At 35.3% G+C, this 26307-nt stretch overlaps 1 protein-coding gene across 4 annotated transcripts in view; it reads left to right on the top strand.

Annotated features, from left to right (window-relative positions):
* Window positions 1–26307, top strand: part of LOC149836364 (SNARE-interacting protein KEULE-like) — a 104634-nt gene that overhangs the window by 55597 nt on the left and 22730 nt on the right. For 3 of the 4 annotated variants that reach the window (XM_090009160.1, XM_090009162.1, XM_090009163.1), the window contains exons 5-12: window positions 9213–9263; window positions 9347–9443; window positions 9599–9631; window positions 10301–10492; window positions 11444–11638; window positions 11756–11839; window positions 11946–12041; window positions 12116–12192. In XM_090009160.1, the coding sequence (XP_089865286.1) occupies window positions 9213–9263; window positions 9347–9443; window positions 9599–9631; window positions 10301–10492; window positions 11444–11638; window positions 11756–11839; window positions 11946–12041; window positions 12116–12192 (825 nt within the window). The remainder of the gene's footprint in view (window positions 1–9212; window positions 9264–9346; window positions 9444–9598; window positions 9632–10300; window positions 10493–11443; window positions 11639–11755; window positions 11840–11945; window positions 12042–12115; window positions 12193–26307) is intronic. The other variant, XM_090009164.1, reaches the window with a different exon arrangement.

Here is a 26307-nt window from a genome sequence, read left to right on the forward strand (position 1 = left end):
ATATCAAAGGCTGAGCTCTGAAGATGGTCATCTTTGTGTCAACCCTACAACGTATAGAAGTCTCGTGGGGATGTTACAATACTTGACCTTTACCAGACCTGATATAGTTTATGTTGTCAATCAAATATCCCAGTTTATGCATGCTCCAACGGAGGGTCATATGGAAGCTGTGAAGCGCATTCTACGCTATTTAAAAGGAACTATAGGAGACAAACTTGTTTATCGCAAGAACGATAATCTGCATAGAGGACATGAACTATCACTTATACAGACACAGATTGGGCAGGGGATCCAGATGAGAGGCGATCTGTCTCTGCATATTGTGTATATATTGGGCACAATTTAGTGTCTTGGAGCAACAAAAAACAAAAGGCAGTGGCACGATCGAGTACAGTGGCTGAATACAGATCGATGGCTGCAGGCACGGCAGAAGCCACATGGATTAGACACTTATTGAGTGATCTTGGGGAGACAATTATTCGATCATTTCTTTTATGTGACAATCAGAGCGCAATAAACATTGCATGTAATCCTATACAGCATAGCAGAACGAAGCACATTGAGATTGATCAACATTTTATACGGCAGAAAGTCGAGATGAAGGAGATAGAACTACGTCATGTTCGAACAGAAGATCAAGTGGCAGACCTGTTTACCAAGGGATTAACAGGACATCAATTTTGGCTATTGAAGAGCAAGTTGTACATGCTCCAAAATCATGTACAACTTGAGGGAGGGTGTTAAAATACAGTTTGCGTATGGATCTGGATCCAGATCCATACGCATGTTAAATGAAACACATGCTCATATAACCTCATTAATGGCATTCTTGTAATATCATTGTATATGTTTTACTTTATAATGTTTAGGGTTTTGGAGGTCGAGCAACAGATTTCCGCCCCAGCCATTGTGCACTTCTCTCTCTCTCCTTGTTTCCTGTGAAAGCTGAACCAGATACATACGAAAGCAAATCTGATAGGGTTCACCCACTATTTATACAAGAGGATTGGAATGTGAAATGAAATGGGGATCTTCGAAACACGAGCTTTGATTAACAAGAGCAAGTGTCAAGAATGACACTAAAGCATAACCCTTAAAAAGGGTATAACTGGAAACAAAATAAAAATAAAAATGTATTCTTTATTGATATGAAAAACCAATTGCTTAAGAAGCATTGGGGTGAAATACAAGAGGGGCTGCACCCCTTTATATACACAGCTGAAAGAGGACTCAATAGAGCTGTTGGGCACAGTCTAACAGCTCTATTTAGAGCTGTTGGAATGTGTCAGTCCAACAACTCTATTAAGAGCTGTTGGACTGTGTCAGTCCAACAGCTCTATTGCTAGTCAAGTCTGGACAGGACTTGACTAGCAACAGTCATTCTAGTTCAAACTAAACTAGATGACATAAAGACAAAAAATAAAAATAAAGGAAAAAAATACAGAAAAGAAAGAAATTAAAAATGTATTTATATATATAATAATATAATATTATTATATATACATATATGTACAGTTTTACATTTTAACACTCCCCCTCAAACTTACGGTACAATGAGCGAAAGTTTGTCTAAGAGAAAGTGAAATCGGGGAGCAGCGAGAGGCTTTGTAAAGAGGTCTGCTAACTGATATTCTGAAGTGACATATGGCAGATCAATTATCCCGTGTAGATATTCCTCTCTGACGTAGTGACAATCCATTTCGATGTGTTTGGTGCGTTCGTGGAATGTTCTGTTACTGGCAATGTAGATCGCACTTTTGTTGTCACAACACATTTGTGAAGCCTTTGTTGCTTCAACTCCCATGTCAGCAAGCAGTCGTCGGAGCCAAACTACTTCCATGGTCGTGGTTGCCATGGCTCTGTATTCAGCTTCGGTGGATGAGAGAGATACCTTCTGCTGCTTTTTACACCTCCACGAGATTAATGATTCCCCTAAAAAGACACAAAAGCCAGTGGTTGAGTGTCTGTTATTGGGATCACCTCCCCAATCAGCATCAGTATATGCAATTAAATCAAGAGAAGAGGAGGAAGATAAGAAAAGTCCTCGTGAAAGAGAGGACTTGATGTATCTGATAATACGCATGACTGCTCCCATATGAACAGAAGTAGGAGCATGTTGAAATTGACTTGCTGTATGAACAACATGTGCTATATCTGGTCTGGTAATGGATAGATAGGAAAGTGCCCCGACAAACTGTCTGTAAGGAGTAGGGTCTGCAAGAAGTTCTCCATCATCAATCTTCATTTTAACATTAACAACTTCTGGAGTGTCAACTTTCTTATCATCAGTAATACCAGACCTGAAAACAATATCAAAAGCAAATTTAGTCTAAGATAATAAATATCCTCTAGGAGAATAAGCAACTTCAATGCCTAAAAAATATCTCAACAAGCCCAAATCAGTCATTTCAAAATGTGATTTAAGAAGTGTTTTGATTGTTTCAACTCCCTGTTTATCGCTTCCGGTGATGATCATATCATCCACATAAAGAAGAAGCACAATGATTCCTGCATCAGAATTCTTAATAAACAAAGCAGTGTCAGTTAAACAGAATTGAAAACCAATATCAATCATAACACGACTAAACCTATCATACCAAGCTTTTGGTGCTTGTTTAAGTCCATAAAGAGCTTTTTCTAAGCGAAGGACTTTACCCTTAGGAATACTTAGACCAGGAGGGGGTTCCATATATACTTCTTCAACTAGCTTTCCATTTAAAAAAACATTTTTGACATCCATTTGAAAAATAGACCATTTTTTTGATAGAAGCTAAGGCAATTAAGGTTCGGACAGTAGTCATACGAGCCACCGGAGCAAAGGTTTCTTCATAATCAATCCCATATTCTTGGGCATAACCTTTGGCTACTAAACGGGCTTTATATATCTTTCAAGAGTACCATCACTCTTGGTTTTAATTTTATAAACCCATCGACATCCTATAGTTTTCTTCCCTGGAGGAAGATCTTGAATATTCCATGTAGAAGCCTTTTCAAGTGCATCTAATTCAACTTTCATGGCTTCTATCCATTTGATATCATTTTTTGCTTGAAAATATGTGGATGGTTCTTCATATGAGTGAATTAATGCAATAACTGCCCTATATGTGGGTGAGAAAGACTCGTATGATACAAACTTTTCTGGAGGCCTCGAGATTCGGGATGATTGTCTAGTTGGAATGTTAGAATATTTCTCAAGTGCACATGGAGTATTAGACTCTTGTCGCCTGGAATATTGAATACTAGTATCTCTATGAACTTCTTCATTTTCAACATTAAGATCAATAATTCTTGGATCATCATCAAAGTTACAATCAAGGTCATATTCATCAGATGTTGATGTTAGATCTAGCAAAAAGGAGTACTCAGTGACGTCTTTTAATTTTCTAAAATCAAAGAAGCTCTCCTTTTCAAGAAAGGAAACATTTCTAGACACATATAGTTTATTATTTTTTAAGTCAAAACATCTATAACCTTTCTGGTTTTCAGCATATCCTAAAAAGGCACAGGGAATCGCACGAGGGGAAAGTTTATCATTTTTGTCAGTAAATATGAAACATTTGCACCCAAATATTCTTAATCTAGAGTAGTCTGGAGAAATGTTCATAAGTTTTTCAATGGGAGTGATATTTTGTAACGAAGAAGATGACATCCTATTAATGAGATAGGTGGCAGTTAAGGCAGCTTCTGCCCAAAAGTTTTTAGGGACTTGATTTGCTATTAATAAAGTTCTAGTGGTTTCTATAATATGGCGATGTTTTCGTTCTGCCAGTCCATTTTGTTGAGGTGTATAAGGACAAGATCTTTGATGTGTGATGCCATGCAATTTAAGATAATTTTGAAAATCTGTGGATAAAAACTCTCCCCCTGAATCTTTGCTAAAAATAGTAATATCATTTTGAAATTTGTTTTTAACCATATTATGAAAAGTTTGAAAGTATGAAAATACTTCAGACTTATGTTTGAGAAAGTATATCTACGTATGTCGGGAGAAATCATCGACAAAAATAACATAGTAAACAAATCCTCCTTTAGAAATTACTGGTGCAGGACCTCAAGCATCCGAGTGTATTAATTCAAGTGGTCTTGAAGAGAAAAAGGTTCTGTTCTGAAATGGTAATCTTTTCATTTTGCCGAGAATACAATCTTTACAATCAAATGATTCAGAGTTACAAAATTTCCCTAGATTTGGAAAATGTTGGATTTTGGCTATATGTGGGTGACCAAGTCTCTTATGCCACAGTTCCAACTCTATTTTTTGAATATTATAACAAAAAGCTTTCTTCGGCATTTCCAAAAAATCCATGTAATAGAGTCCTCCTTCTCTATGGCCTTCCCCAATCAGCTTGCCTGACTGGCGATCCTGTATCCAACAACCATGAGAAGAAAAAGAAATATTACACCCATAATCAGAAATTTGAGATACAGATAAAAGATTTAAATTTAATTTGGGAACATGTCTAATTTCTGGAATAAAAAAATTTTTTGTTTTATAAATTTTTTCAAAATCTCCTATTCCTTCTATTTCAAGAGAAGTCCCATCAGCAGTAAAGACCTTTGACACACTTGTTTTATTTTTAACACATTTGGATAGACTTTGATTATTTGGGGTCATATGAAAAGATGCACCAGAGTCAAGAAGCCAAGAAATTTTACCTAAATCAGAAAAAGATGAGGCTGCTGCGCCGGTTGAAGCTTCAGATGAGGAAGAGGCACCTTTGATGAAAGGCTGAAGAATCTCCATTAGTTGGGCCAGGGAAACTGGTGCATCCTGATCTTTAGGCTCCGATCCAGCAATTGCAGCTCTTTTTTCTCTCAGCTCCTTAAGTTTGGGACATTGTGGCCTGTAGTGTCCCGGTTCATGACAGTGATGACAAATAACTTTCTTCTTATCATAGTCACCATTTTGTCGGTTAAAGTGAGGAGGCCTATATGATCGAACATGATTCCCTGGTCTAGACACGGCTAAAACAGAATCATCTTCAATTTTTAAAGAACCTTTCAGGAGACGATTTTCTTCCATTGTTAACTCTTCAATAGTTTCAACAATAGAAGGAATTTTTCCCCGGTGAAGTAGGGCCGATTTAGTGGTTTCAAATTCTGGCCTTAATCCAGTGATAAACTGGTAAAAATGTTCAGCATCGAGTTGTTTCTGACGAAGCTCGATGTCTTCGGCACAATGCCACTTTGGTTCTAAAAGGGAAAGTTCTTCCCAAAGTTCGGACAACCCATTGTAATATTCACGAATAGTTTTGTCTCCTTGTGTCATCATTCGAACTTTTTCTTGGAGGTTGCACACGTGTGCAATATCTTTAAGGGAATACATATTCTTAAGGTATTCCCATGCCTTATCGGCATGATCAAATTTGGCAAGACTTGAGCATTTTTTAATGTCAACGCTATTGATAAGCCATGACATTATCTTCGCATGAGATATTCTCCATTCTTTCCATTTCTTCTCGTATGAGGCAATAGCCTTGATTTTCTCTTCTTCCGATAGAGGGACGTCTTTATCTCCCTCTTTTTTAGTAAGAGATAGCTTAGGTTCCGAATCGGAACCATCCACAATCCCCCATAAGCCTTTTCCCCATATATGGTGCTTCATGATTGAAGCCCATGTTACATAGTTCGTATCGCTTAGTTTCATAGGCATGGTGGTGACTTTATCATTGTCATCCATCGATTACAAGGAGAGAAAGAATAGGGATAGAAGAGAAACAAGAAGGAAAATGAGAAAGAAAGAAAAAAAAAAAACAATACAACAAGATGTGAAATCTTCTCCAATGAAGTGATAAAACACCTCTCTTTAAGTGGCGAACACTTTTGCAAACGGGCACGGAAACCGAGGCAGCTTTTCCTCAAGATTTAGTACTTCCGCGGCTCTGATACCATGAAATGAAATGGGGATCTTCGAAACACGAGCTTTGATTAACAAGAGCAAGTGTCAAGAATGACACTAAAGCATAACCCTTAAAAAGGGTATAACTGGAAACAAAATAAAAATAAAAATGTATTCTTTATTGATATGAAAAACCAATTGCTTAAGAAGCATTGGGGTGAAATACAAGAGGGGCTGCACCCCTTTATATACACAGCGGAAAGAGGACTCAATAGAGCTGTTGGGCACAGTCCAACAGCTCTATTTAGAGCTGTTGGAATGTGTCAGTCCAACAGCTCTATTAAGAGCTGTTGGACTGTGTCAGTCCAACAGCTCTATTGCTAGTCAAGTCTGGACAGGACTTGACTAGCAACAGTCATTCTAGTTCAAACTGAACTAGATGACATAAAGACAAAAAATAAAAATAAAGGAAAAAAAATACAGAAAAGAAAGAAATTAAAAATGTATTTATATATATAATAATATAATATTATTATATATACATATATGTACAGTTTTACATTTTAACAGAATGTTGAGCTCTCCCAAAAAGAGTCTTTGGACCCTGGTCCACCGGCTCTTATTGTAGCCGTTGGACTAGAGTCCAATGGCTAGAACCTAGTCAAGTTCACATTGTTAGAACTTGACTAGATTATATATCTAGTTCACATTGAACTAGATATATAAAAAGAAGAAAAATAAAATAATGAAAAATAAAAAGGTAATAAAAAAATATATAATAATAATATAATATAATATAATATAATATAATATAATATAATATAATATAATATAATATAATATTATTATTATATATATATGTTACAATTTTTACATTTTTACATTTCTGATTACTTTTTCGTGCTATTTATGAGATCCAAATGGGTTAGATCTGAATAAGGGTATTTAAGTGCAAGTCCAAGATCCAAAACAATCCGGATGTGTGGGATCTAGATGAGGACCTTTAGGTGTAGATCCGAGATCCCAGGTGACCCAAATAGATCAGATTCAGAGAAGGGCCTTTCAGTACAAATCCAAGATTTAAACGATTCATATGGTTGGAATTGAATTAGGCCTTTTGGAATGGATCTATTGCATATGCACATGCAGTATCCTCTTAGTGGGCTGTTTTTGAGTTGAATTAAGTGATGATCCAAATGGGTTGGATTTGGCTGGTGCAGAACAGGGATCTAGAGTAATCCAAGTGGGCCAAGTTCGGATAAGGACCTTTTAGTGCATATCTGAGATCCAAAAAAGAGTGATCCATATGGATAGAATCTAAATAAGACTTTTCATTGTAAACCCCCAGATACAAAGTCATCCAAATGGGTTAGATTTAAATAGACTTTTAGTGCAAATACGAAATCCAAAAAATTCATATCCAAAGAATGCCAAATGATCTGTTTAAGAGGTTTAGATCCAAAGAAGTCAAATGTTCTTGAGAGGATCCAAGTGAAGGAAATTGTCCAGAAGGAATGGTTACCGAAAAGGGTATCAGTAAGATAAGTGATTAAATGATTAGAGAAAACTACTAAGAAAAGTTAGTGAAAGGGATAACAAGGAGAGTTACTAAGAGATTAGTGGAGTTATTGAACGGGATAACAATGAGAAAAATTGCTGAAAGGGATAACTATGAGGAGCGTTACTAAGAGGCTAAAGATGATGACAATGAGGTGTTACTGAGAGATTAAAGAAGTTGCTGAAAGGGATAATAATGAGAAAAATTCCTAAGAGATTAATGAAAGTTATTGAAGAGAATAACAATGAGAAGGTTATTTACAAATTAAAGAAAGTTACTGAAAGAGATAACAATGAGAAAGCAATAATGGAGGAAAGAAAGAAAAATGGAAGGGGAAAAGAAAAAAGGAAAGAAAGAAGTAGGGAAAAATGCAATATCTAATGGAAAATAAAAAGGTGAAAGGGACGAAAAAGATCAGAGGAATATGGAAATAACAAAAGTAAAATGAGACTTTCTGGAGAAGTTTTTGAAGTTGCAGCCACTCTCTAAGATGATCTGTGATCTACAGCAGGTCCACGAAGATAGAAGAGGAAGAAGAAGAGAAGAACAGAGTAATGGGAGTGTGATTCCAGGTTCCAAACACAAGACTACTAAAAGGCCTTATGCTGCTGAGACCAACTATAATGCTAAAAAAAGTACGAACGTGTGTTATTGTGCATCATGCCATCATGTATGGATTTATTTAAGAAGCTTGAACTTTGTTGAGTGCAACTTGTTAGATTGTTATGCGTGAAAATTGGTCTGCACTTTCGCTGCGGAGGCTTGCTTTCTGATTCAAAGAGTTGAATATGGGCTTCTTTGTGGCTCAGCTTGTTAGTTGGCCTTATATAGATCTTTGCTAGAGTTGGATATGTACTGTTGAAATCCTTATGGGCAACTTTCAAAAGTGAGAAAGTGATTCATTTTAATATAAGTGTCTGTTTTTTCATGTAACACTAAATCTAAAACAAGTATATGATATGTTTTCCCTAGTTAATGGGAAGCTAAACCTCGGTCAATGGGATTTGAAGTCGCACCTCCCCGCATATGGCTACGATTCTGATGAAAGTTTCTCACTCACAATTTATGCCTTTTCTCTCTCTCTTTCTCTCAATGGCTTGTGCTGTAATTATTTTTTGGCCAAACATCTTTTGAAAATGTAAATTGTCTGGATCTGTGTATTGGCCAAATTTATGTTGAAGGAAGTTGGGAATTGGTTTGGGATCAAATATTTATCAATCATATGGATTTTAGTTTGGACCTATTCCATTGGAATTTGGATATCTTATTTAACTTTCACTGGAAGTTATTTTAGATCCAACCCATTTGGGTCTATGAAGTTAAATTTCATTTAAAGAACACTTGAATTTAGTTAAATTCCTTTTTTTATATTGTAAATCAAACATAGAAAATTAGATTGTCTTTTTTTATAGTGCAAGACAAACATGATAAACTTATTCATGAGATTCTAAATAATATGATTCATTTTTATATGTGATTTGCTTTCATATGTGAAAATAAATTCCTTTGTCCAAACATGCCCTATGGGACTTGCAGTTGTATAGTTGGCTGAGCTCTTTGTGATTTTGATGCAATTTTTTGTTTGAAACATGAAACTTTTTAAATAGGCCATATTCTTATTTAGAAACATAACTATTTCATTTAACCATGGATTTTTGTGTGCTTGCTTCTTAGCTGACTCCTGGAATGTATTATACTAGTAGTTCATACATTGAAGCAATATCCTGTATGAATGTATAATTTGCACGTGTAGGAATATGCATGCTTGTAGGTGCATGGTATGGATTATTGCTGACATATAGTTTTTTTGTTGTGCAGTGTTGTTATGTTTCTTTCCGACATGTCAGGAAGAGTCCCGTTATATAAGAAGTATGTGGAGTATTTTAATTTAGCCTCTTTATCTCTTGTTTTGTCCCTTCAGGATTTAATGAAATTTTAAATTTCTATGTCAGGGCATATGTATTCTTTAGCTCACCTGTTTCGAAAGGTTTGGTTGCTAACATAAAGAATGATACAAGTGTTTTACCTCGCATAGGTGCATTGAGAGAGGTGATTTTTGGCCATTTATTTAGTTATTAAAGTGGGATTATATGAAGCCATGGGGGTTATTGTGATAAAATTATACATATCATTGTAGTTGTCAATTTTTGTTTTCACATTATTATTTACGAGATGATAACATTTGGTTTGGTTGAAAATTGCAGCTGAATTTGGAATACTTTGCTATTGATAATCAGGTGGATATCTTTTTCTTTTCTGAAAGTTATTTTGAAGTGCAGTGATATGGTGTTTCCCTTTCTAATGGAAAATGCGATTGTATAAAATTGCCAAGGGTTAGAAGTTTAGCTTTTCTCTTAGTAACTGGGTATGGCTTTCATCTATTGTCATTTATGTAGAGTTGCAGCCATACTGGTTGATGTGGGCGGGTTGGACTCGTGTTGAATGAGGGAATCAGTGATCCTACATAATTGGATTAGCATAGTTGGATTAGGTTCAGATTCAGGCGTGGATGAGAAAGCCTTTTGCCAAACCTGGATCTGATTAAATGTTTATGTTAGTTGGGCATAACTGTACGTCAATTTGAGTTGTGGATGGCAATTGGGTTCTATTTGGATTTGTGAATGTTTACATTAGTTGAACATAAGTGTACGTGTATTTGAGTTATAGATGGCAATTGGGTTCTATTTGGATTTGTGTGTGGAATGCCCAAACAGATCATCATTGATCCCATTCAGCTATTTGGACTCGGGAGGGTTCACAAAACCAAGCGAGTAGAATTTTCCCTGTTGGATATCTGAAGAAACCCAGTAGTCTGACATCCATACCTAGCTGTTGTAAATACGAGTTGTGGTTCTCCTGTATCTGTTAAGCTTTACTGTAACATTATTGATTATTATCATTCACAGGGATACATTACCGACAGTGAAATGGCACTTTCAATAATGTTCGGGGGAAACATGGAGGGTTCTGATAAATCTGATGCCTGCCTGAATACAATGGCCAGCCGTGTTGGGGAAAATATGGAGGGTTCTCATAAGTTTGATGCCTGCCTGAATACAATGGCCAGCCGTGTTGCTACTGTTTTCGCTTCCATGAGGGTATGAGTTCAATTGTTATCACATACCAACTGCCAACCTGATTATTTGCTTTTTCTTATTTCTCTGGATGCATTTCTTTTTCTCTAGACATTATTAACTGTGATGGAAGAATGCACACTGTCAGCCTTGTTCCAAACATCAATGCTTGAGTTTATTTTATTGACCACCTTACTTCCTCACTCTTCTTTTCCCCTTTTCCCAAATAAGGAAACTGATGCGATGTAGGCAGGCTTTGACTAGGTATTTTCAGGCTTTGCTTGCATGCCAAATCAACAAACACTTAGCTCAACAGCAAAGATAGAAAATGCCAATTATGCTGCCCTGCAAGCCTATGTGAGATGCTTGACCAATCTGATGTGGATTGCCGGAGTTTGGGATTTGGGGTTGAGGGAAATAAAGGGCAGCAACGTGTGAAAACATGCACCACTGCACCTCACACAACTAATGAGGTTGATTAGAAAACATCACACAAATATTTACTTATGGATATCTGATATGTGTTGGGGGGTGGTCTTGATAACATACTCTTCTTGTGCAACGCTGAAACAGATTCAAGGCTTTTTCAAATGGACGTAGACTGTAAACTATCACGAGAAAGGTTTCTGGGTTATCAAGAATTGCATCTTGGAAGCCCCGTATACTCTTTCAATGTTTTGTTCAAGAAATGCTTCACATGATGAATATAAAAGAAAAACATTGAAAGCTTTGAAGGGCTCAAACTGATCTTAGTTTCATTCATGACTGCGCATTCATCACTTAATGATATTATAAGTTAAATTATTGTGGGTTGTGTATGATTAAAATAATGACACCATGACATCAGTAGCATATTATGGTGCTGGTTTAATCCTTATGCAAAGTGATTTCTTAGGAAGTACAGTTAAGATTTTAACTATGTTTTTCTTTGTATGATTTCTTTGGCATGCTAATTTTCCTTCTTTTCTTTCAAAGGAACTTCCTTATGTCAGGTATCGTGCTGCTAAGTCATCATTGGATGCATTAACCGAGACAGAACGTCATGAATTAATTCCTACTAAGTTTGCTGCTACTCTATGGAACTGCCTGGAGAAATACAAGTCCACGATCCCACAGTTTCCCAAATCAGAAACATGCGAATTGCTGATAGTTGACAGATCTGTAGATCAGGTTTAGTTAATTGGCTTTATAAAAACCCTAAAAATTGATTTTAGTGATGTGGCGAGTTAAAAAATTGAAATTATTTATTAAAATTTCACCTGTATAAAATGTTTTTGCACTTTTTAGATTGCACCTGTGATTCATGAATGGACGTATGATGCCATGTGCCATGATCTGCTAAATATGGAAGGAAATAAATACGTATATGAGGTATATTCTTCCTTTAAAGAAATGTTTTTGGTATTGCTCTGCAAGTTTCCATTGAATTACTTTTGCTGGACGCCACGTGAACAGTTCATCTGTGATACTTATGTAGGTTACCACACAGCAGGGTAAAACAGAGAAAAAGGAGGTCCTTTTGGAAGATCATGACCCTATATGGGTTGAGCTTCGGGACTTGCATTTTGCAGATGTATGATGTTTGATTAGGAATATTTTGTTCTGGTGGACAATGTTAGAACTTCCTTGACTTTGCTTTCTTGTCAGGCTAGTGAACGACTGCATGTAAAGATGCAGAACTTTATTTCAAAGAATAAAGCTGCTCAAATTCGTCATAGCACAAGGTGAGTGATAAGGAACTTGGGCATTGAATTGAATTTATTAAGTTTCCTGCATGAAATTGCATATTTTAGCATTTGGTTCTAGTTGGAAATTATTCAGTTTGACCAAACTTCATTTAATCTTGTAAATCACAGCTCCCTAGTTTTTACCCTCTTTGACAAAAGAGTGTTTAATCTGTTTGTGTTCGATGTAACTATTTCCCTCCAAATCATTATGTGATTCTGTGATTTTTGTGTTTATATGCATTTACTCTTGTGGGCCTATGGATGTGCATGAATATATATGAATGCACACATCTTCTTGGCCCAGGTACTGCTGCAACAACTTTGGGTTGGCAAATTCTGGATTACAGTAAAAAAATTATCATAATATGATTACATAGCTAATTTTCTTTTTATTTGACTACTATGTAAGCCACAGTCTTTTTATGGGCTTTTTTGTTTTTTTGATATTTCATATAGATTATGGTTGTTCTAGTTATTTATTTATTATGGAGATGTTAATCATTCTTTCATTCTTATGCTAATGTCTACATTAAATCTGTTCTTTGAGTGCATGCTCATGGGGATTACAGGCTTTTAACTTGAAGAGGTTTTTCATTTAGTTATTTTAGATATCTCAATGCTGGGAGGCCTTGGAGAGAAGTTTAACTTAGAGTAAAGTGTTAAGATGTATATATATGTATATATATGCACATATATTTCTGTATATGTAAACTGAAATGCCCATCAGGGGTGTTTCAGTTATTTCCCATAGTTGTAGGGTTGACCCACTAGTGGTCTTTGTTATTTCTTTTTTGTATTTTTTTATTCTTTTTTAAAGTTTGTGTACAATATGACTGTTGGGACAGCCCCAACTAGTCGTTGGGCTACTTCCAATGGGCATATTTATGACCGTTGGGGGCTAGCCCAACCACTAGTTGGGCTGCCCCTTTTACGTCTTCTTTTGCTTATAAATAGGGCTCTCCCCTATTGTGTAACTCAATGCTTTTCTAAGCATTTCATTAGTGAAATCATATATTTTTTAAGTGTTATGTTGTGTGTGCCCATAGTGGCTATTATGTGCATTTGTTATGCTCTTGAGATTGTTCTCATGTTGTATTATCTTTTGGTGAATTAGTGCTTGTGCACTCTTGTATTTGTGTTGATCCTTATTGGGATCCCTTTTGTATTTTCGCTTGTTTCATTACATGGTATCATAGCCTACGACTCTTGGGATTGTATAAGATCATGATTACAAGTAAAGAGACTTCTCCAAAGATCGTGATTGCAAGGAAAGAGACTTCTCCAACTTCTCTCTATTAAGACGGGCGAAAAAGAATCCATGATGGTTGTTGCATTCAAGCTAAATGACTCCAATTATTTGATGTGGGCCGCCACTATGGAGCACCATATCAAGGGAAAGAAGTTATGGGTTCATGTGAGTGGTACTTCATGTGAACCACAACTTACTCTCACCAAAATTGATTGTGAAGAGGCAAGAGGGAAAGCACTCAAAGATCATCTCATCAAGGTGGAGAATTGGGGAGCCAAAAATGCCCAAATTCTCTCTTACTTCCTTAATAGTATGAAACTCAAAATTGCGGCAAGTATAGTTAAATTCAAAAAAGCATGTGAGGCTTGGAGTTTTCTCGCAAAAAGATTTGACACGTAAATATTTTCTTTAAGAGAAAATTCATATGATTAAATAAGATGATAAGAGTGTGAGCGATTACTATGGTACCCTCTCACCTCTTTGCATTGCTTGAGCCTAAGTGGGATGGTCCTGCTATTGAAATGAGACAAAAACAACTCAAGGAAGAATGTTTGTTTTCTTTTCTATTTTGGTTAAGACCTGAGTTTGAGTAAGTTAGGTCCATATATCTTACATAACCAAAACTACCTCTCTTGATGATGCTCTTGGAGAGATATACCTAGCCGAGACCCGACTTGGTATGACTAAGGAAAATAAGGAGGTTCTTGCCGTGTCAAGACCAGGTAACAATGTCAAAGCTTTTAAACCTCCTCAATTTTGGAAAAAATAACAATGAAGGAGGAACATATAACCATCGAGGAAGAAGAGGAGTTATTTGTCTTTTTTGGCAAGAAGTGAGACACATTAGACCGGATTGTCCCAAGCTTAAAAGAAAGATAACAACCATTGAAGAAACACCACCCAAAAAAGGTGGTGAAGGTAACATGAAAGAAGGAGAACTTAAGGATTCTATTAAACATCTAACAAAAGCATTTCAACTATTCTTTAAGAATTCCATATCTACTTTCGGTGTCACCATGTCTACTTCTTCTCCTCCAGGTATGCTTTCTTGGATTCTTGACTCCAGTGCCTCCTTTCACATGTCTCCTTTAGAATTCCTTGTATCCGAATGCACAAAATCCTTTTATGATTCTTGTGTTTCTACGGCTGATGAAACTAATTTAGAAATTAAAAGTATTGAAACATTTTCAAATGTTTCAAAAAAATTTCAAACTCCTAAACTTAGAGTTTGTGATTGTTGCAATTTTTTTTCCTCTTTCCCTTTCTTCCTTTTCCTTTTTAGGGGAAAAGGCAGAAGAGAGAATGAGAAACTCTTTGCAGGATCTCACTTGACCTTTTGAAAAAAGATGTTTTGAAATTTACTCGTCTCCGTTTTCAAATTTTGTGGAAAAAATGGAGAGACGAGATTCGCTCGTCGGTACGAGGTTCAACCGTTCTTGGCGCCTTTACCAGGGGTAATTGAACCAATGACCGAACTTATGCCTTTTGCTTTGCCTAAATTTGTCTAAGTGATTATTCTGAAATCTTAAATGCATATAGAGTCATGCTTGTGCTGTAATGTATGCATTTTTTGAAAGTATTTCAGAAATTTGGACTTTTCAAGTAATTTTGAAATAAGTTTGAAAATATCCTTGAAGAAGTGGTTCAAAAATTGAACTTGTTTTGGAAAATTGAATTCTAAGTTTGAAATAGATTTGAGATTGAGAACGAAGTTAGGAATTCTGAAACATTGAGTTTTGAAGAAAGATGAACTTGAAAATTGAAGCCGAATTGGAATTTAAAAGTTTGAACTGAGGATTCAGTTAAGATTTGAACCTGAACTTATGAATTTTGAAAATGAAATTTGAAAATGAAATTTGAAACCAGAGTAAAGAATTTAAAATTAAGATGGAACTTGGAATCGATTCTTGATTTAAAATTGAGATTTTGAAGTAATTCTGAAGTTTGATTTGATGTTTGAAATCAGAATTGAACTTGAGAATTGAATTGGAATTTCAAAGTGAATTTCAAACTTTGATTAAGAATTTAAATTGGATATTGAAATAAAATTCAGAATTATATTTGAGATGAAAGATAGAATTCAAAGTTTGATTTTTTTTTGAAAAAGAAGTAAAGAATTGAATATTTGAAATTGAAATAAAATTCAAAGTCAAACATATGAAATTAAAAAATGTGAAGTTGAAAAATAAGAATTAAAAATTAGAATTTTGAAATAAGATTTAAAACTGAATGGAATTGAGGGATAAAAGGTGAATCTGCATTTGTAAAAGGAAAGTTGAAAAATGATTTTGAATCTTAGAAATGAAAATTGTATTTCTGAAAATTCATTTCAAAATCACTTGGAATTTCGAAAATGATTTGAGATAATTTGGAAATATGGTACATGATGATGCAAAATGATGAATGCATTGAAAGAATTTGTTTAAAATTGGAATTTTAAAAACAAATTTCATTCTTTAATAGAATTGAAATGAGATTAAATTTTAATATATTCATGATTATGGTCACAAATATATTTTGACTTAATCTTCATTTAAATTCCAAGAAAGAATAAAATTAATTTTTGTGATTTTATAGAATTTAAGGCAAAATTAAATTTCAATATATTCATGACTATGACCACAAATATATCTTGATTTAATCTTTGCTTTGAATTCTGATAAAAGAAGAAAAAATGTTTTTGAAACATATGATGATTTTCAGAAAGGACCTAAAGTGTATGTCAAATTTTATTCCATAGAAGATAAGAATCTTAAGTATTGTTTACATTTTGACTATGACCATAAATGTGAATCATTTACTTAGGGTTAATTACCTTTTATTAGAATGGTGCATGCGTTCGTGTTATCTCAGAGTGTTTTTTTTTTTTTGAAAAAAATAAAAAAAATGCCATAAGCAATTATGAGAATTTGAAATACAACTATATGCTTATACATTCTATTCTAAACAGAAAGGTAGAAATTCTCATTAATATCAATTTATTACAACTGAAATTGAATATTGAAGTATTAAAACTTCCTATTCTAGGAAAGAAAATCATGCTCTTCCAAGCTCCCCTGCAAGTATAAGATGACACAAGGCAAAAAAAATGCAAAATATAGAAAAGAAATCGAAAATGTCATGTTAAAACTAATATGCATATGGTTATGTCTAAGCTGTAATGGAAATGTAAATGAAGATGTGATGCCTAATGCATAAATGAAATACATGTGTATTTGCCTAAGTGAAATGCTTATGTAAAACGAGAAATGTATATGCATCTACCTAAGTGTGATGCCTATGTTAAACGAGAAATGCATATGCATTTGCCTAAGTGCAGATGCATATACTGTTGAGATGGAAAGTGTATAGGTTGCTAAAATTCATGTATTTCTGCAATTACAATATACATAATCAAACTTCAATGCATATGCATAGTGCAGATAAAGAGTGCAGATGCAAATGCACATACCGAAGTTAGGATGCATGTGCTGCTAAATGAAGAAATATACTCATGCTAAGGCTGGACCGAATGACAATGCATATGCAAAAGAATGTGCAATGCATTGGTTGGACTAAATATGAACAGGGGGTGGTTGTGATATAGACCAACAAAAAATGATACAGCAAATGAGATTGCAGGGATCGCTGCCATACAGAGAATGAAATGGATATACAATGCTGTGAGAGAATGCATTGAGTGATAGTCAAGTACGAAGGTGCCATGCAAGATAAGCTGAGCATCTAATTTCGAATCAACTTCACATTCATTTTGTGGCAAATCGAAAATCTGATGTGTGATCAACTCCACAGCCATACTGGTGATTTCACAGTGAACCAGTGTACTTCCAGTATAACATATCAAAGTGACTTTAGCCCACCCATCAAGATGCTTCCAACCAATACATTAGGCTAAGCCCAGTCAGCCAAGTCGAAGTGATTCTACACGATATGTCAGGATTTTGAAAATGCAGGGAGTAACATGATTGCACACAGTAAAAAAAAATGTTTCAATGAATGTGACAATATGCTCACAGTGGAGGTGAGCTTAGTGAATGTGTCTGTTGCCTGCATACATGCAGCGAAGTGCACTTAATGAATGTGTACTCAATATGTATATGCACATAGTGTATGGGCACTCAGTATATGTGCACATATGTGTGTGTGCATACAGTGTACGTGCAGGGAATGTAGGTAAGTAATGTGCCTAACTAAGGTGCAGGCAAAATAGTGTATCTAAGATGAATGTGAATATGCTCAAGAGGATGCATATACAATGCTTATACTAACAGGGAAATACCTATGTACTTGCCTAATGCATATGTTTGATGAGGAATTGTATAAAGTGAAATTTACAGCAGACATGGGCATGTGGTAAATGCATATGAAACTATAACAGTCCATGGGAATGCTGTGAAGTGCATATGAAGTTAACAACAATTCACGTGATGCTGTGAGTGTCTGAGAAATTACAACAGCTCACTGAATGCTGTGAATGCCTATGAGGCTACAGCAGCTCATAGGCTGCTATGAATGCCTTATGAAGCCACGGCATCAAGGGAGTGCTAGGCTGATATGTAACACAGGGTAATACGAACAATGAAATGCAGGAAATGGAATGGGTATGCATGCTGATGCCAAAATCATAATGCGATCTAAAGGTCGATATGATGAGGAATGAGAATCAGATCCACGAAATGCACAAAAGATTATCGAACATCATTATATTAGTCAATGCACATGGACATTAGAGTGAAGAGTTGGACTAGCCTTACGCGGCAATGCAAATGCAGAGGAATTATGATATATGATGAAAGTATTGGACTCACAGTTGGATGAATGGAGGGGTTATGCAACACAGATAGATGAATACAGATCAACGATGAGCAATGATTGCGATGCAGCACAGGTGCGATAAGTGATAATACGCAACACTCTGTAATGCATCAACACAATCAGCGATGGTTTGCAACCCACAGCAATACAGTAACATAATCAGCGCAACTGAGTGATGATATGTAACACACATCAATGCAGTAACATATGATTTAGCAGCAACCTAACAGCAGATGATGCAACAGCCACAATTGCAGCATCAATACCAGCAACAACAATCATAAATGTAACAAAAGCAACAGCAGTCTGTTGGTCAACACCTAGTTGTATCAACCACTTAGGACTGGATCCTCCTTTCCTACTTCCTCTCAATTGATTAAGTTACACCCCCTCAGATTTCACAGCATTCTTTACCATAGGTGGATCAGCCAGGTTTTGCTAGCAGCCACATATCTTCCAAAAATTGGAACATCTCTGCAAGCAGCAAGCTCACCTTTTGTCGTTCCTTCTCCTTTCACTACTTTGGCCCCATCACCTTTACCAACAAACTCTGAAAAAGCCTGGGACTTTGCCTCTTTCAAACACAGGAAATATTGTGAACTATCAGTCCACTGTTTTATTATTACAAGCACCATTACTTGCAATTGGTATACCTGGAATGTCAGCACTACCTTTGCTTGCAGACCCTACTACTCAGGATGGTCAAGGTGGTGATGCAGGGGTTTTAATCTCAAGTGAGAGGTCTTTGGATCGATTGATTAATAGCAGCAGCATCGTAGTCATCCAAAGCTTTCATATCAGCTGTTAGTGATATAAGTTCTGGTTTGAATTTGACTGATCGGATGACAGGGTTAGCATCAGGGAGTGGATCATGAACAGGTAAGCATATAATGAAGAGTTTTATTTGCGTTGATGCAGAGCATCTGTGGGGGATCATGATGAAATGCCTAACCATACTGTAGAGTGGAACACTAATAATTGCTGTAAAAAATAAAAAAAAAGGGAAAAGAAAGGACTGATGCTTGATGAAATATGGTTATTTCCACAACTTATTTAACATGAATGCTGAAGAGGGAGATGCGTTGAATGGGGATGATGCAGTAAGTGATAAGATGCTGTGCATGAAGAATGCAACATGCAACAACATGAGGAATCCAACGATGCAGCAAGTAGCTTACCTTGACTTGTTTGCACATTATCTGGTCCAGAGCCTTGAACTCTAAAAAAAAAATGCAATATCATCTGCTGAGTATGTTTCATCAGCGATATCCTTCTCATTTATATGATTCTCATATCCTGGGCTAATCCCATCCTTAGATATGATGAAGTTTTGAAGAATCGAGAAGAACTGGATGGGTCTTTTATAGGCATAGTAACACAACCCGTTGGATATAGGGGAAAGGGAAGATCGTTGGACTAAACCCAAATTACCAAACATAGGATGGATAAGAGCTTTTCAAAAGATAACTATCTAGTTTTCTCTTCATATGTATAACAATGGTAAAAAAAAAAGAGAAAAAGAAAAAGAAAGAAAAGAAAAAAGAAGAAGAAAAAAAACTCTATTATTGCAAAAATGATCAAAATATTCCTTCTCCCTGTTCAGCTATTTTGGAACATAGGAAGGCACCTTTCCAACCGTTCATGATATTTGAGCAATCCTCCGTGAGCTTAACACATGGTAACCCTGCAGTTATCAGCAATTATTCTGCATATCTCAGACCCCTGTATTCGGTAACACTCAGGGATCATATCTTTGTCGAGTACATAAACTTAATGAAGAATACCTTTTTGATCAGATTTTCAAAATAAGCAATGCCAATGGACAGAGATGATTCAAAGTATTTTAGACATACAACGAAAGTGGTTAGTCACCAGTGTATCATTCTCATGGCAAGTCAAAATGATCCTCGCTCTTCACTGATTGTATAAAACATTTTCGGGTACATGATTTCCTTCGTTGAGTAGGGAGATAGAGTGAATTAAGACGATGCCATCGCAGATGATAAACAGAACATGAATATAAAGAAAAAGGGGTGAATGATACAGCAAAATGCACATCAGAAATCTGCTGGGAGCAAACATGAGATGGACGAATACTATGAAATGAAATGCAGAACAAACAAGGGATTATTGAAGATGCATGGAATCAAGATCCGATTGAGGGATTCATGTATGCCGCAGAATGTAATATCTAAGATGCAAACAAAAATTGCTGGGTATGTAGTATGTATCGATTCAAATGTAGGTGTAATGCAGGATGATCAAAGTGAATGCAGAACAGGTTTGCAAACTGATGCAGATCTAAATGTAATGAAAAAGTGACCGATGCCGTGAGAACGAAATGAAGCGACAGTAGATATGATGGAAATGCAATGATGCTAAACAAAGATGTAACTAATGAAATGATGAAGATGCAGAGAGATGAAAACACACAGTAGGTATATGCAACACCAAAAAAATGAAAACAATGATCAAATGAAGTGTCGAGGATGTGAATCGAAAATCGAAACATGATTGATGCAGAAATTAACATGATCCATGGAGTAAAACACAACAAATCTGACTGTTATGCTACAAATGAAGTGTTGGGTGCTGCTACAGGGGGAACACCGAATTTAACAGTATAAACATATGTAAACTAGAGAAATTCAATAAAAAATTGCAAAGAAAAGAAAAGAAAAGAAAAATGTTGGAATAAACACTCCGATGATATTGCAACATGTAGATCGATACTACAAGGATGCTTGCCATTGAACAATGAAGAACAAAACCAGAGAATTCGTAAAAGAGAAATAGAAAGAAGAGAAGAAAGGGAATAAGAGGAGGAGCAGAAGTCCTTACCGTGAATTCCGAAGAGAGCGAGTCTCTGCCCTTATGCTAATACTGGGTCAACTTCTTTCACTGATGAGGAAAAGGAAGAGGGGAAAGAAAGAAAAAGAGGAGGAAGAAGGGAGAGAGGAAGAAGAGAGATGCGAGATCAGGAGATGGTCGATGGATGCCTCAAGGTCTCCCCCCTGCGTTGGTTTATAACGGGGGAAACCGTTACATTATTTTCAAAAGGGGCCCCTCGATTTTTTAAAGAATTTCAAAAAAAGTTTTAGTAAAAAAGAGTTTTCGAAAAGAGGCTTTTAGTTAAGAAAAAGAGGGTAAGCTACTTTTCTGAATTTTTCTTTTATGTTTTGAGAGAAAAAAAAACCCTAAAAATACGAGGGATTTAAAAGATGGGATCCAGATAAGTTTTTTTTTGAAAGCCTTACGAAAATATTAAATTTGAAATCTTGAGGATTTTACAAAAAGAAGGGTTTTGTGAAATAGCAAAATTGATTTTAAAATTCGGGTTTCAAAATGGATCTGGATCCGTGATTTTGAGAAAATATCGAGTTTGAATCTCGAACTGAGAAAATGAAATGAGATTGGGTCTGGACAAAATGCCTGAGCCAATACAGAGAATTGATTTTGTTGAGAAATAGAAGATCCGGACTCAGAATTGGATTCAGATATCAGATCTGGATCCGAGATTGGGTTAAATATGGAAACTAAAATTGGATTTCAGATCTTCAACAAGGAAATGAATCCGAGAAATGAATAGAACTTGACCTAATTGTTCGGAAGGTGGGTACCAGAGGCAAATTTTTTTTTTTTGAAATTTTGAAAATTTGGGGTGTTCACAGAGTTGTTCCAAAACTCAATTTAAATTTATTATCCATTTTTTCAAATTTTGGATTATGGTACGATGTCTGCTTTTCGTCAAAAAAATGTTGGATGCAAGATCGCCAGTCAGGGAGGGAGATAGGAGGAGAAACTTCTACTACATGGATTTTTTTCTTAAAAAATCATTTTGTAATTTTGTTAAGGAAAAAATATTTTTGTGTGGCATAAAAAATTAGGCCATCCTAATGTATCTAAGTTAACTCTTTTTTCTTTTTTTGAAAAACTCTTGTTCCAAAGAGTTCATATGTAATGAACATATTCTTGAAAAAATGAAGAGAATTTCTTTTGGCCCTATAACTTTTATTTCTATCAAACCTTTTGAACTTGTGCATTTGGATGTATGGCGATCGGCTCTAGTCATGTTAAAAGGAGGGCTCTCCTATTATGTTGTATTTATTGATGATTATACTAGATATACTTGGATCTATTTCCTTAGGCAAAAATATGATGTATTCTCTTATTTAAAAAAAAATCACAAAATTGTGCAAAATCAATTTTAAACTAATATTTTCATTTTTTAATCAAACCTAGGGAGAGAATATATGTCTAATGATTTCAAAAATTATTTGAAAGAAAGTCGGATTTCACATTAAAAATCTTGTCCAAATACCCCTCAACAAAATGGTTTAGCTAAGAGAAAGCATCGACATATCATTGAAACTATGAGAACTTTGCTTATCTCAAAAAATGTTCCAAAATTTTCTTCCGCTGAAGGTGCCTGAACCGTAGTTTATCTTATCAACCGAATGCCTTCATCATCTTTACAAAACATTTTTCCTTTTGAAAAACTTTATCAAACTTCTCCATATTTAAAATTTCTAACTTTTGGATGTAAGTGTTTCGTGCTTATTGAAAAAAGAGAAATTATCCCCCAAAGCTATTGAATGTGTGTTTCTTGGTTATGCAAATAACCAGAAAGGTTATAGATGCTATGATAAAAAAACGACAAATTATATGTTTCAAAAAATGATAACTTTCTCGAGAATGAAAATGGTTTTGACAAGCCTAGGGATGATCTTGATTATTCATTTTTATTTGATTTGTGGCCAAATAAAGCTTCTGATGAATTTATTCATGTTGATAATGATCTCGATGATATGTATGTATGACTGGGGTTTCCATGGAAGATACCCAGAATCAGGATATTCAAAGCTATTCTAGAAGAAATGTTGAATACCCTCCATATACACTAGATAAGTATTCTCAAAACCAAACTCTAGGAGAAACTAGTATTAGGAAATCTAGTAAAACTTCTAGACATCTTGAAAGCTGTCATATGAAAACTTTTCACCTAGATATTGAGTCTGTCTTATGGCTATCAAACCATCAATTTCTCTTTTGATCTCAGATATTTCATAAAAAGGGCTCTCTATAGACCCCCAATCACCAACCCTTGCATGAATAGTTAAGGACCCAATAAGTCTTCTTTTGTGAACCCTCAACCTACAAAGAGGCTAAAGAAATTTTTTAAATAGATTGATGCCATGAACCTAGAATTATGAGTACTTGAAAAAGCCAAGACCTAAGAAATTCAACCATTACCTATAGGGAAAAAGAATATAGGATGTAGGTGGGTATATAAAGTCAAAACCAAAAGGGATGGATCATTAGAAAAATATAAGGCTAGGTTAGTGGCCAAAGGTTGCTCCCAAGAATACAGGATAGTCTATGAAGTGACCTTTGCTCCCGTAGCTTGCATGACTAGTGTTAGAACACTCGTTGCCTTAGCATCCATAAGAAAATGACCTATTTACCAGCTTGGTGTTAAGAATACCTTTTTGAATGGTGACTTAAATGAAGTAGTGTACATGGATCCTCCTCCCAGTCTTGAGATTGAGAGAGGGATAGTTCTTCGATTAAAAAAAGCTTTGTATGAGGCTTAAGCAAGTCCCCAAAGCTTGGTATGATAGGTTTAGCAATGTTATGTTAAACTTGGAATATAAGTCATGTTATACTGACATTGTTTTTTTTTGGTAAAGATACAAGTACTGATATTGTCATACTTCTGTTATATGTTGATGATATGATCATATATTGTCATACTTTTGTTATATATTGATGATATGATCATCATAGAGAGTGACAAAAAGGAAATTAGTAAAATTAAAATATTCTTAAAAAACATTTTGATATGTCTAAGCTTAGTTTTTTAAGATATTTTCTGGGTATTGAAGTGACTTACTCACCTAGAGAATATATATTGTTTCAAATGAAGCTGACTGCAAATATTATTGCCAAATCTGGAATTTCTAATGATAAGGTTGACACACAAAAAGTTGTAAATGCAAAACTAAGATTGGAGGATGAAACTCCTCTTGAAGATCCAACTCCATACTGACAACTAGTTGAATCCTTGACCTACATATCCATCACAAGACTAGACATTGCCCATGCGGTACACTCTGTCAGTCAGTTCTAACATGCGCCATCTCTGGTGCATATGAGTATTGTTTTGTGAATTGTCAAATATATCAAGAATTCTATAACCAAAGGGCCTATTTTTATCCTCTTTTTCTTCTTTAGATTTAATTGTTTATACTGATGCAGATTGAGGAGGTAATCCTAATGATAGAATCTCAAGTACTTGTTTGTTTATGGTTTTAGGGGACTCTCTTATATCTTGGAGGTGTAAGAAGCAACAAAGGGTCTTTCTGTCGTCCACCGAAGCTGAATATCAAGTCATCTCAACGACAACTATGGAGATTATTTGGTTGTGGAGTCTTCTCAAATATATTAGCTTAGTCATCTCTAGTCTTTCGAAGATGTGTTGCGATAATAAGAGTGCTATCTACATTGCAAGCAACCACACCTTCCACGAACGAACCAAGCATATAGAGATGGACTGCCACTGTGTCCAACAAGAACACTTGAGAGAAATTATTGAGTTGCCTTATGTGACTTCAAAATATCAGTTGATGGATTTTTTCACTAAGGCCTTGCCTTCACCTTGTTTTCTGTCTCTTCTTGGCAAACTTTTTGTGATTACGCCGTAAGTTTGAGGAGGAATGCTAAGATATATATATATATATATATGTATATTATTTTGTATATGTAAATTGAAATACCCATCAAGGGTATTTTAGTCATTTTTCATAGTTGTAGGGTCGACCCACCAGGGGGTCTTTGTTATTTCTTTTTGTATTTTTATTCTTTTTTCTTTGTTAAATTTTGTGTACAATATGACTGTTGGGACAGCCCCAACTAGTCGTTGGGCTATTCCCAATGGTCATATTTATGACCATCGGAGGCTAGCCTAACCACTAGTTGGACTGCTCCCTTTTCCTCTTCTTTTGCTTATAAATAGGTCTCTCCCCTATTGTGTAACTCAATGCTTTTCTAAGCATTTCATTAGTGAAATCATATATTTTTTGTGTCGTGTTGTGTGTGCCCATAGTGGCTATTGTGTCCATTTGTTATGCTCTTGAGATTGTTTTCATTTTGTATTATCTTTTGTTGAATTAGTTCTTGTGCACTCTTGTATTTGTGTTGATCCTTATTGGGATCCCTTTTGTATTTCCGCTTGTTTCATAACATAAAGGAGGCGAATTGGTCTACGCTACAGATATCTGGTTGGGAGTTAGAGCTTGTTGTTTGACTAGAACTTGAGCATATTTGGTCTTTTATAACGAATTATTCTGATCTGGGAGAACAATCTCTTTGGATTGTTGAGTTTCTTTAGTTATGCCTGGTGGTGACTTGTTACTTGAGTAGTCATTCTTGATTTGGGAAGTCATTTTTTAATTGGGTGTGCATTTACTTTCCCATTGAGTGGTATAATGACTGTTAAGGTAGCTTATATTTAAGGGAAGAAGATGTAGCCCTTTGTAAAGTCTTCCAGGATGGTGTGTGCCATCAAAGCAGCCTGCATCTTTTACTTAATGTCATTTTTTGATTCCCTGATAGCTAGGGATGTGGCCTGTTTCTCTTCAGATGTTTGGATGAGTTCATATCATAGTCACAAATATCGGCAATATTTTCAAAATATTGTGATATTATTGTTGTAAATTCAGCAAACTCTAATATAGGTAAAATATCACGATATTTTGAAAATATTGCCATTTTGATAATATCACGATATTATCAATTAGTTGTACTGTTTTTATTTATTTTGTTACATTTTAAATATGTTTTTCTTCTTTGCTTTACATTTTTTTACTTATTTCTGTATTTTTTGTCTAAACATGATATTTTCTTACTTATTTTTGTTTTTTTTATATTTTTTAATCCCCCAGATTTTCCCAAGATCTATTACCAAACCTATAATATCGCGTAAAATAGCCTTGCCGAGATATAATATTTGTGTCTATGGTTCATATTGATTGAGTGTAGGCCTACAT

Source organism: Nuphar pumila, chromosome 6 (assembly GCF_984573655.1).
Source record: "Nuphar pumila chromosome 6, dmNupPumi1.hap1.1, whole genome shotgun sequence".
Taxonomy (NCBI): domain Eukaryota; kingdom Viridiplantae; phylum Streptophyta; class Magnoliopsida; order Nymphaeales; family Nymphaeaceae; genus Nuphar; species Nuphar pumila.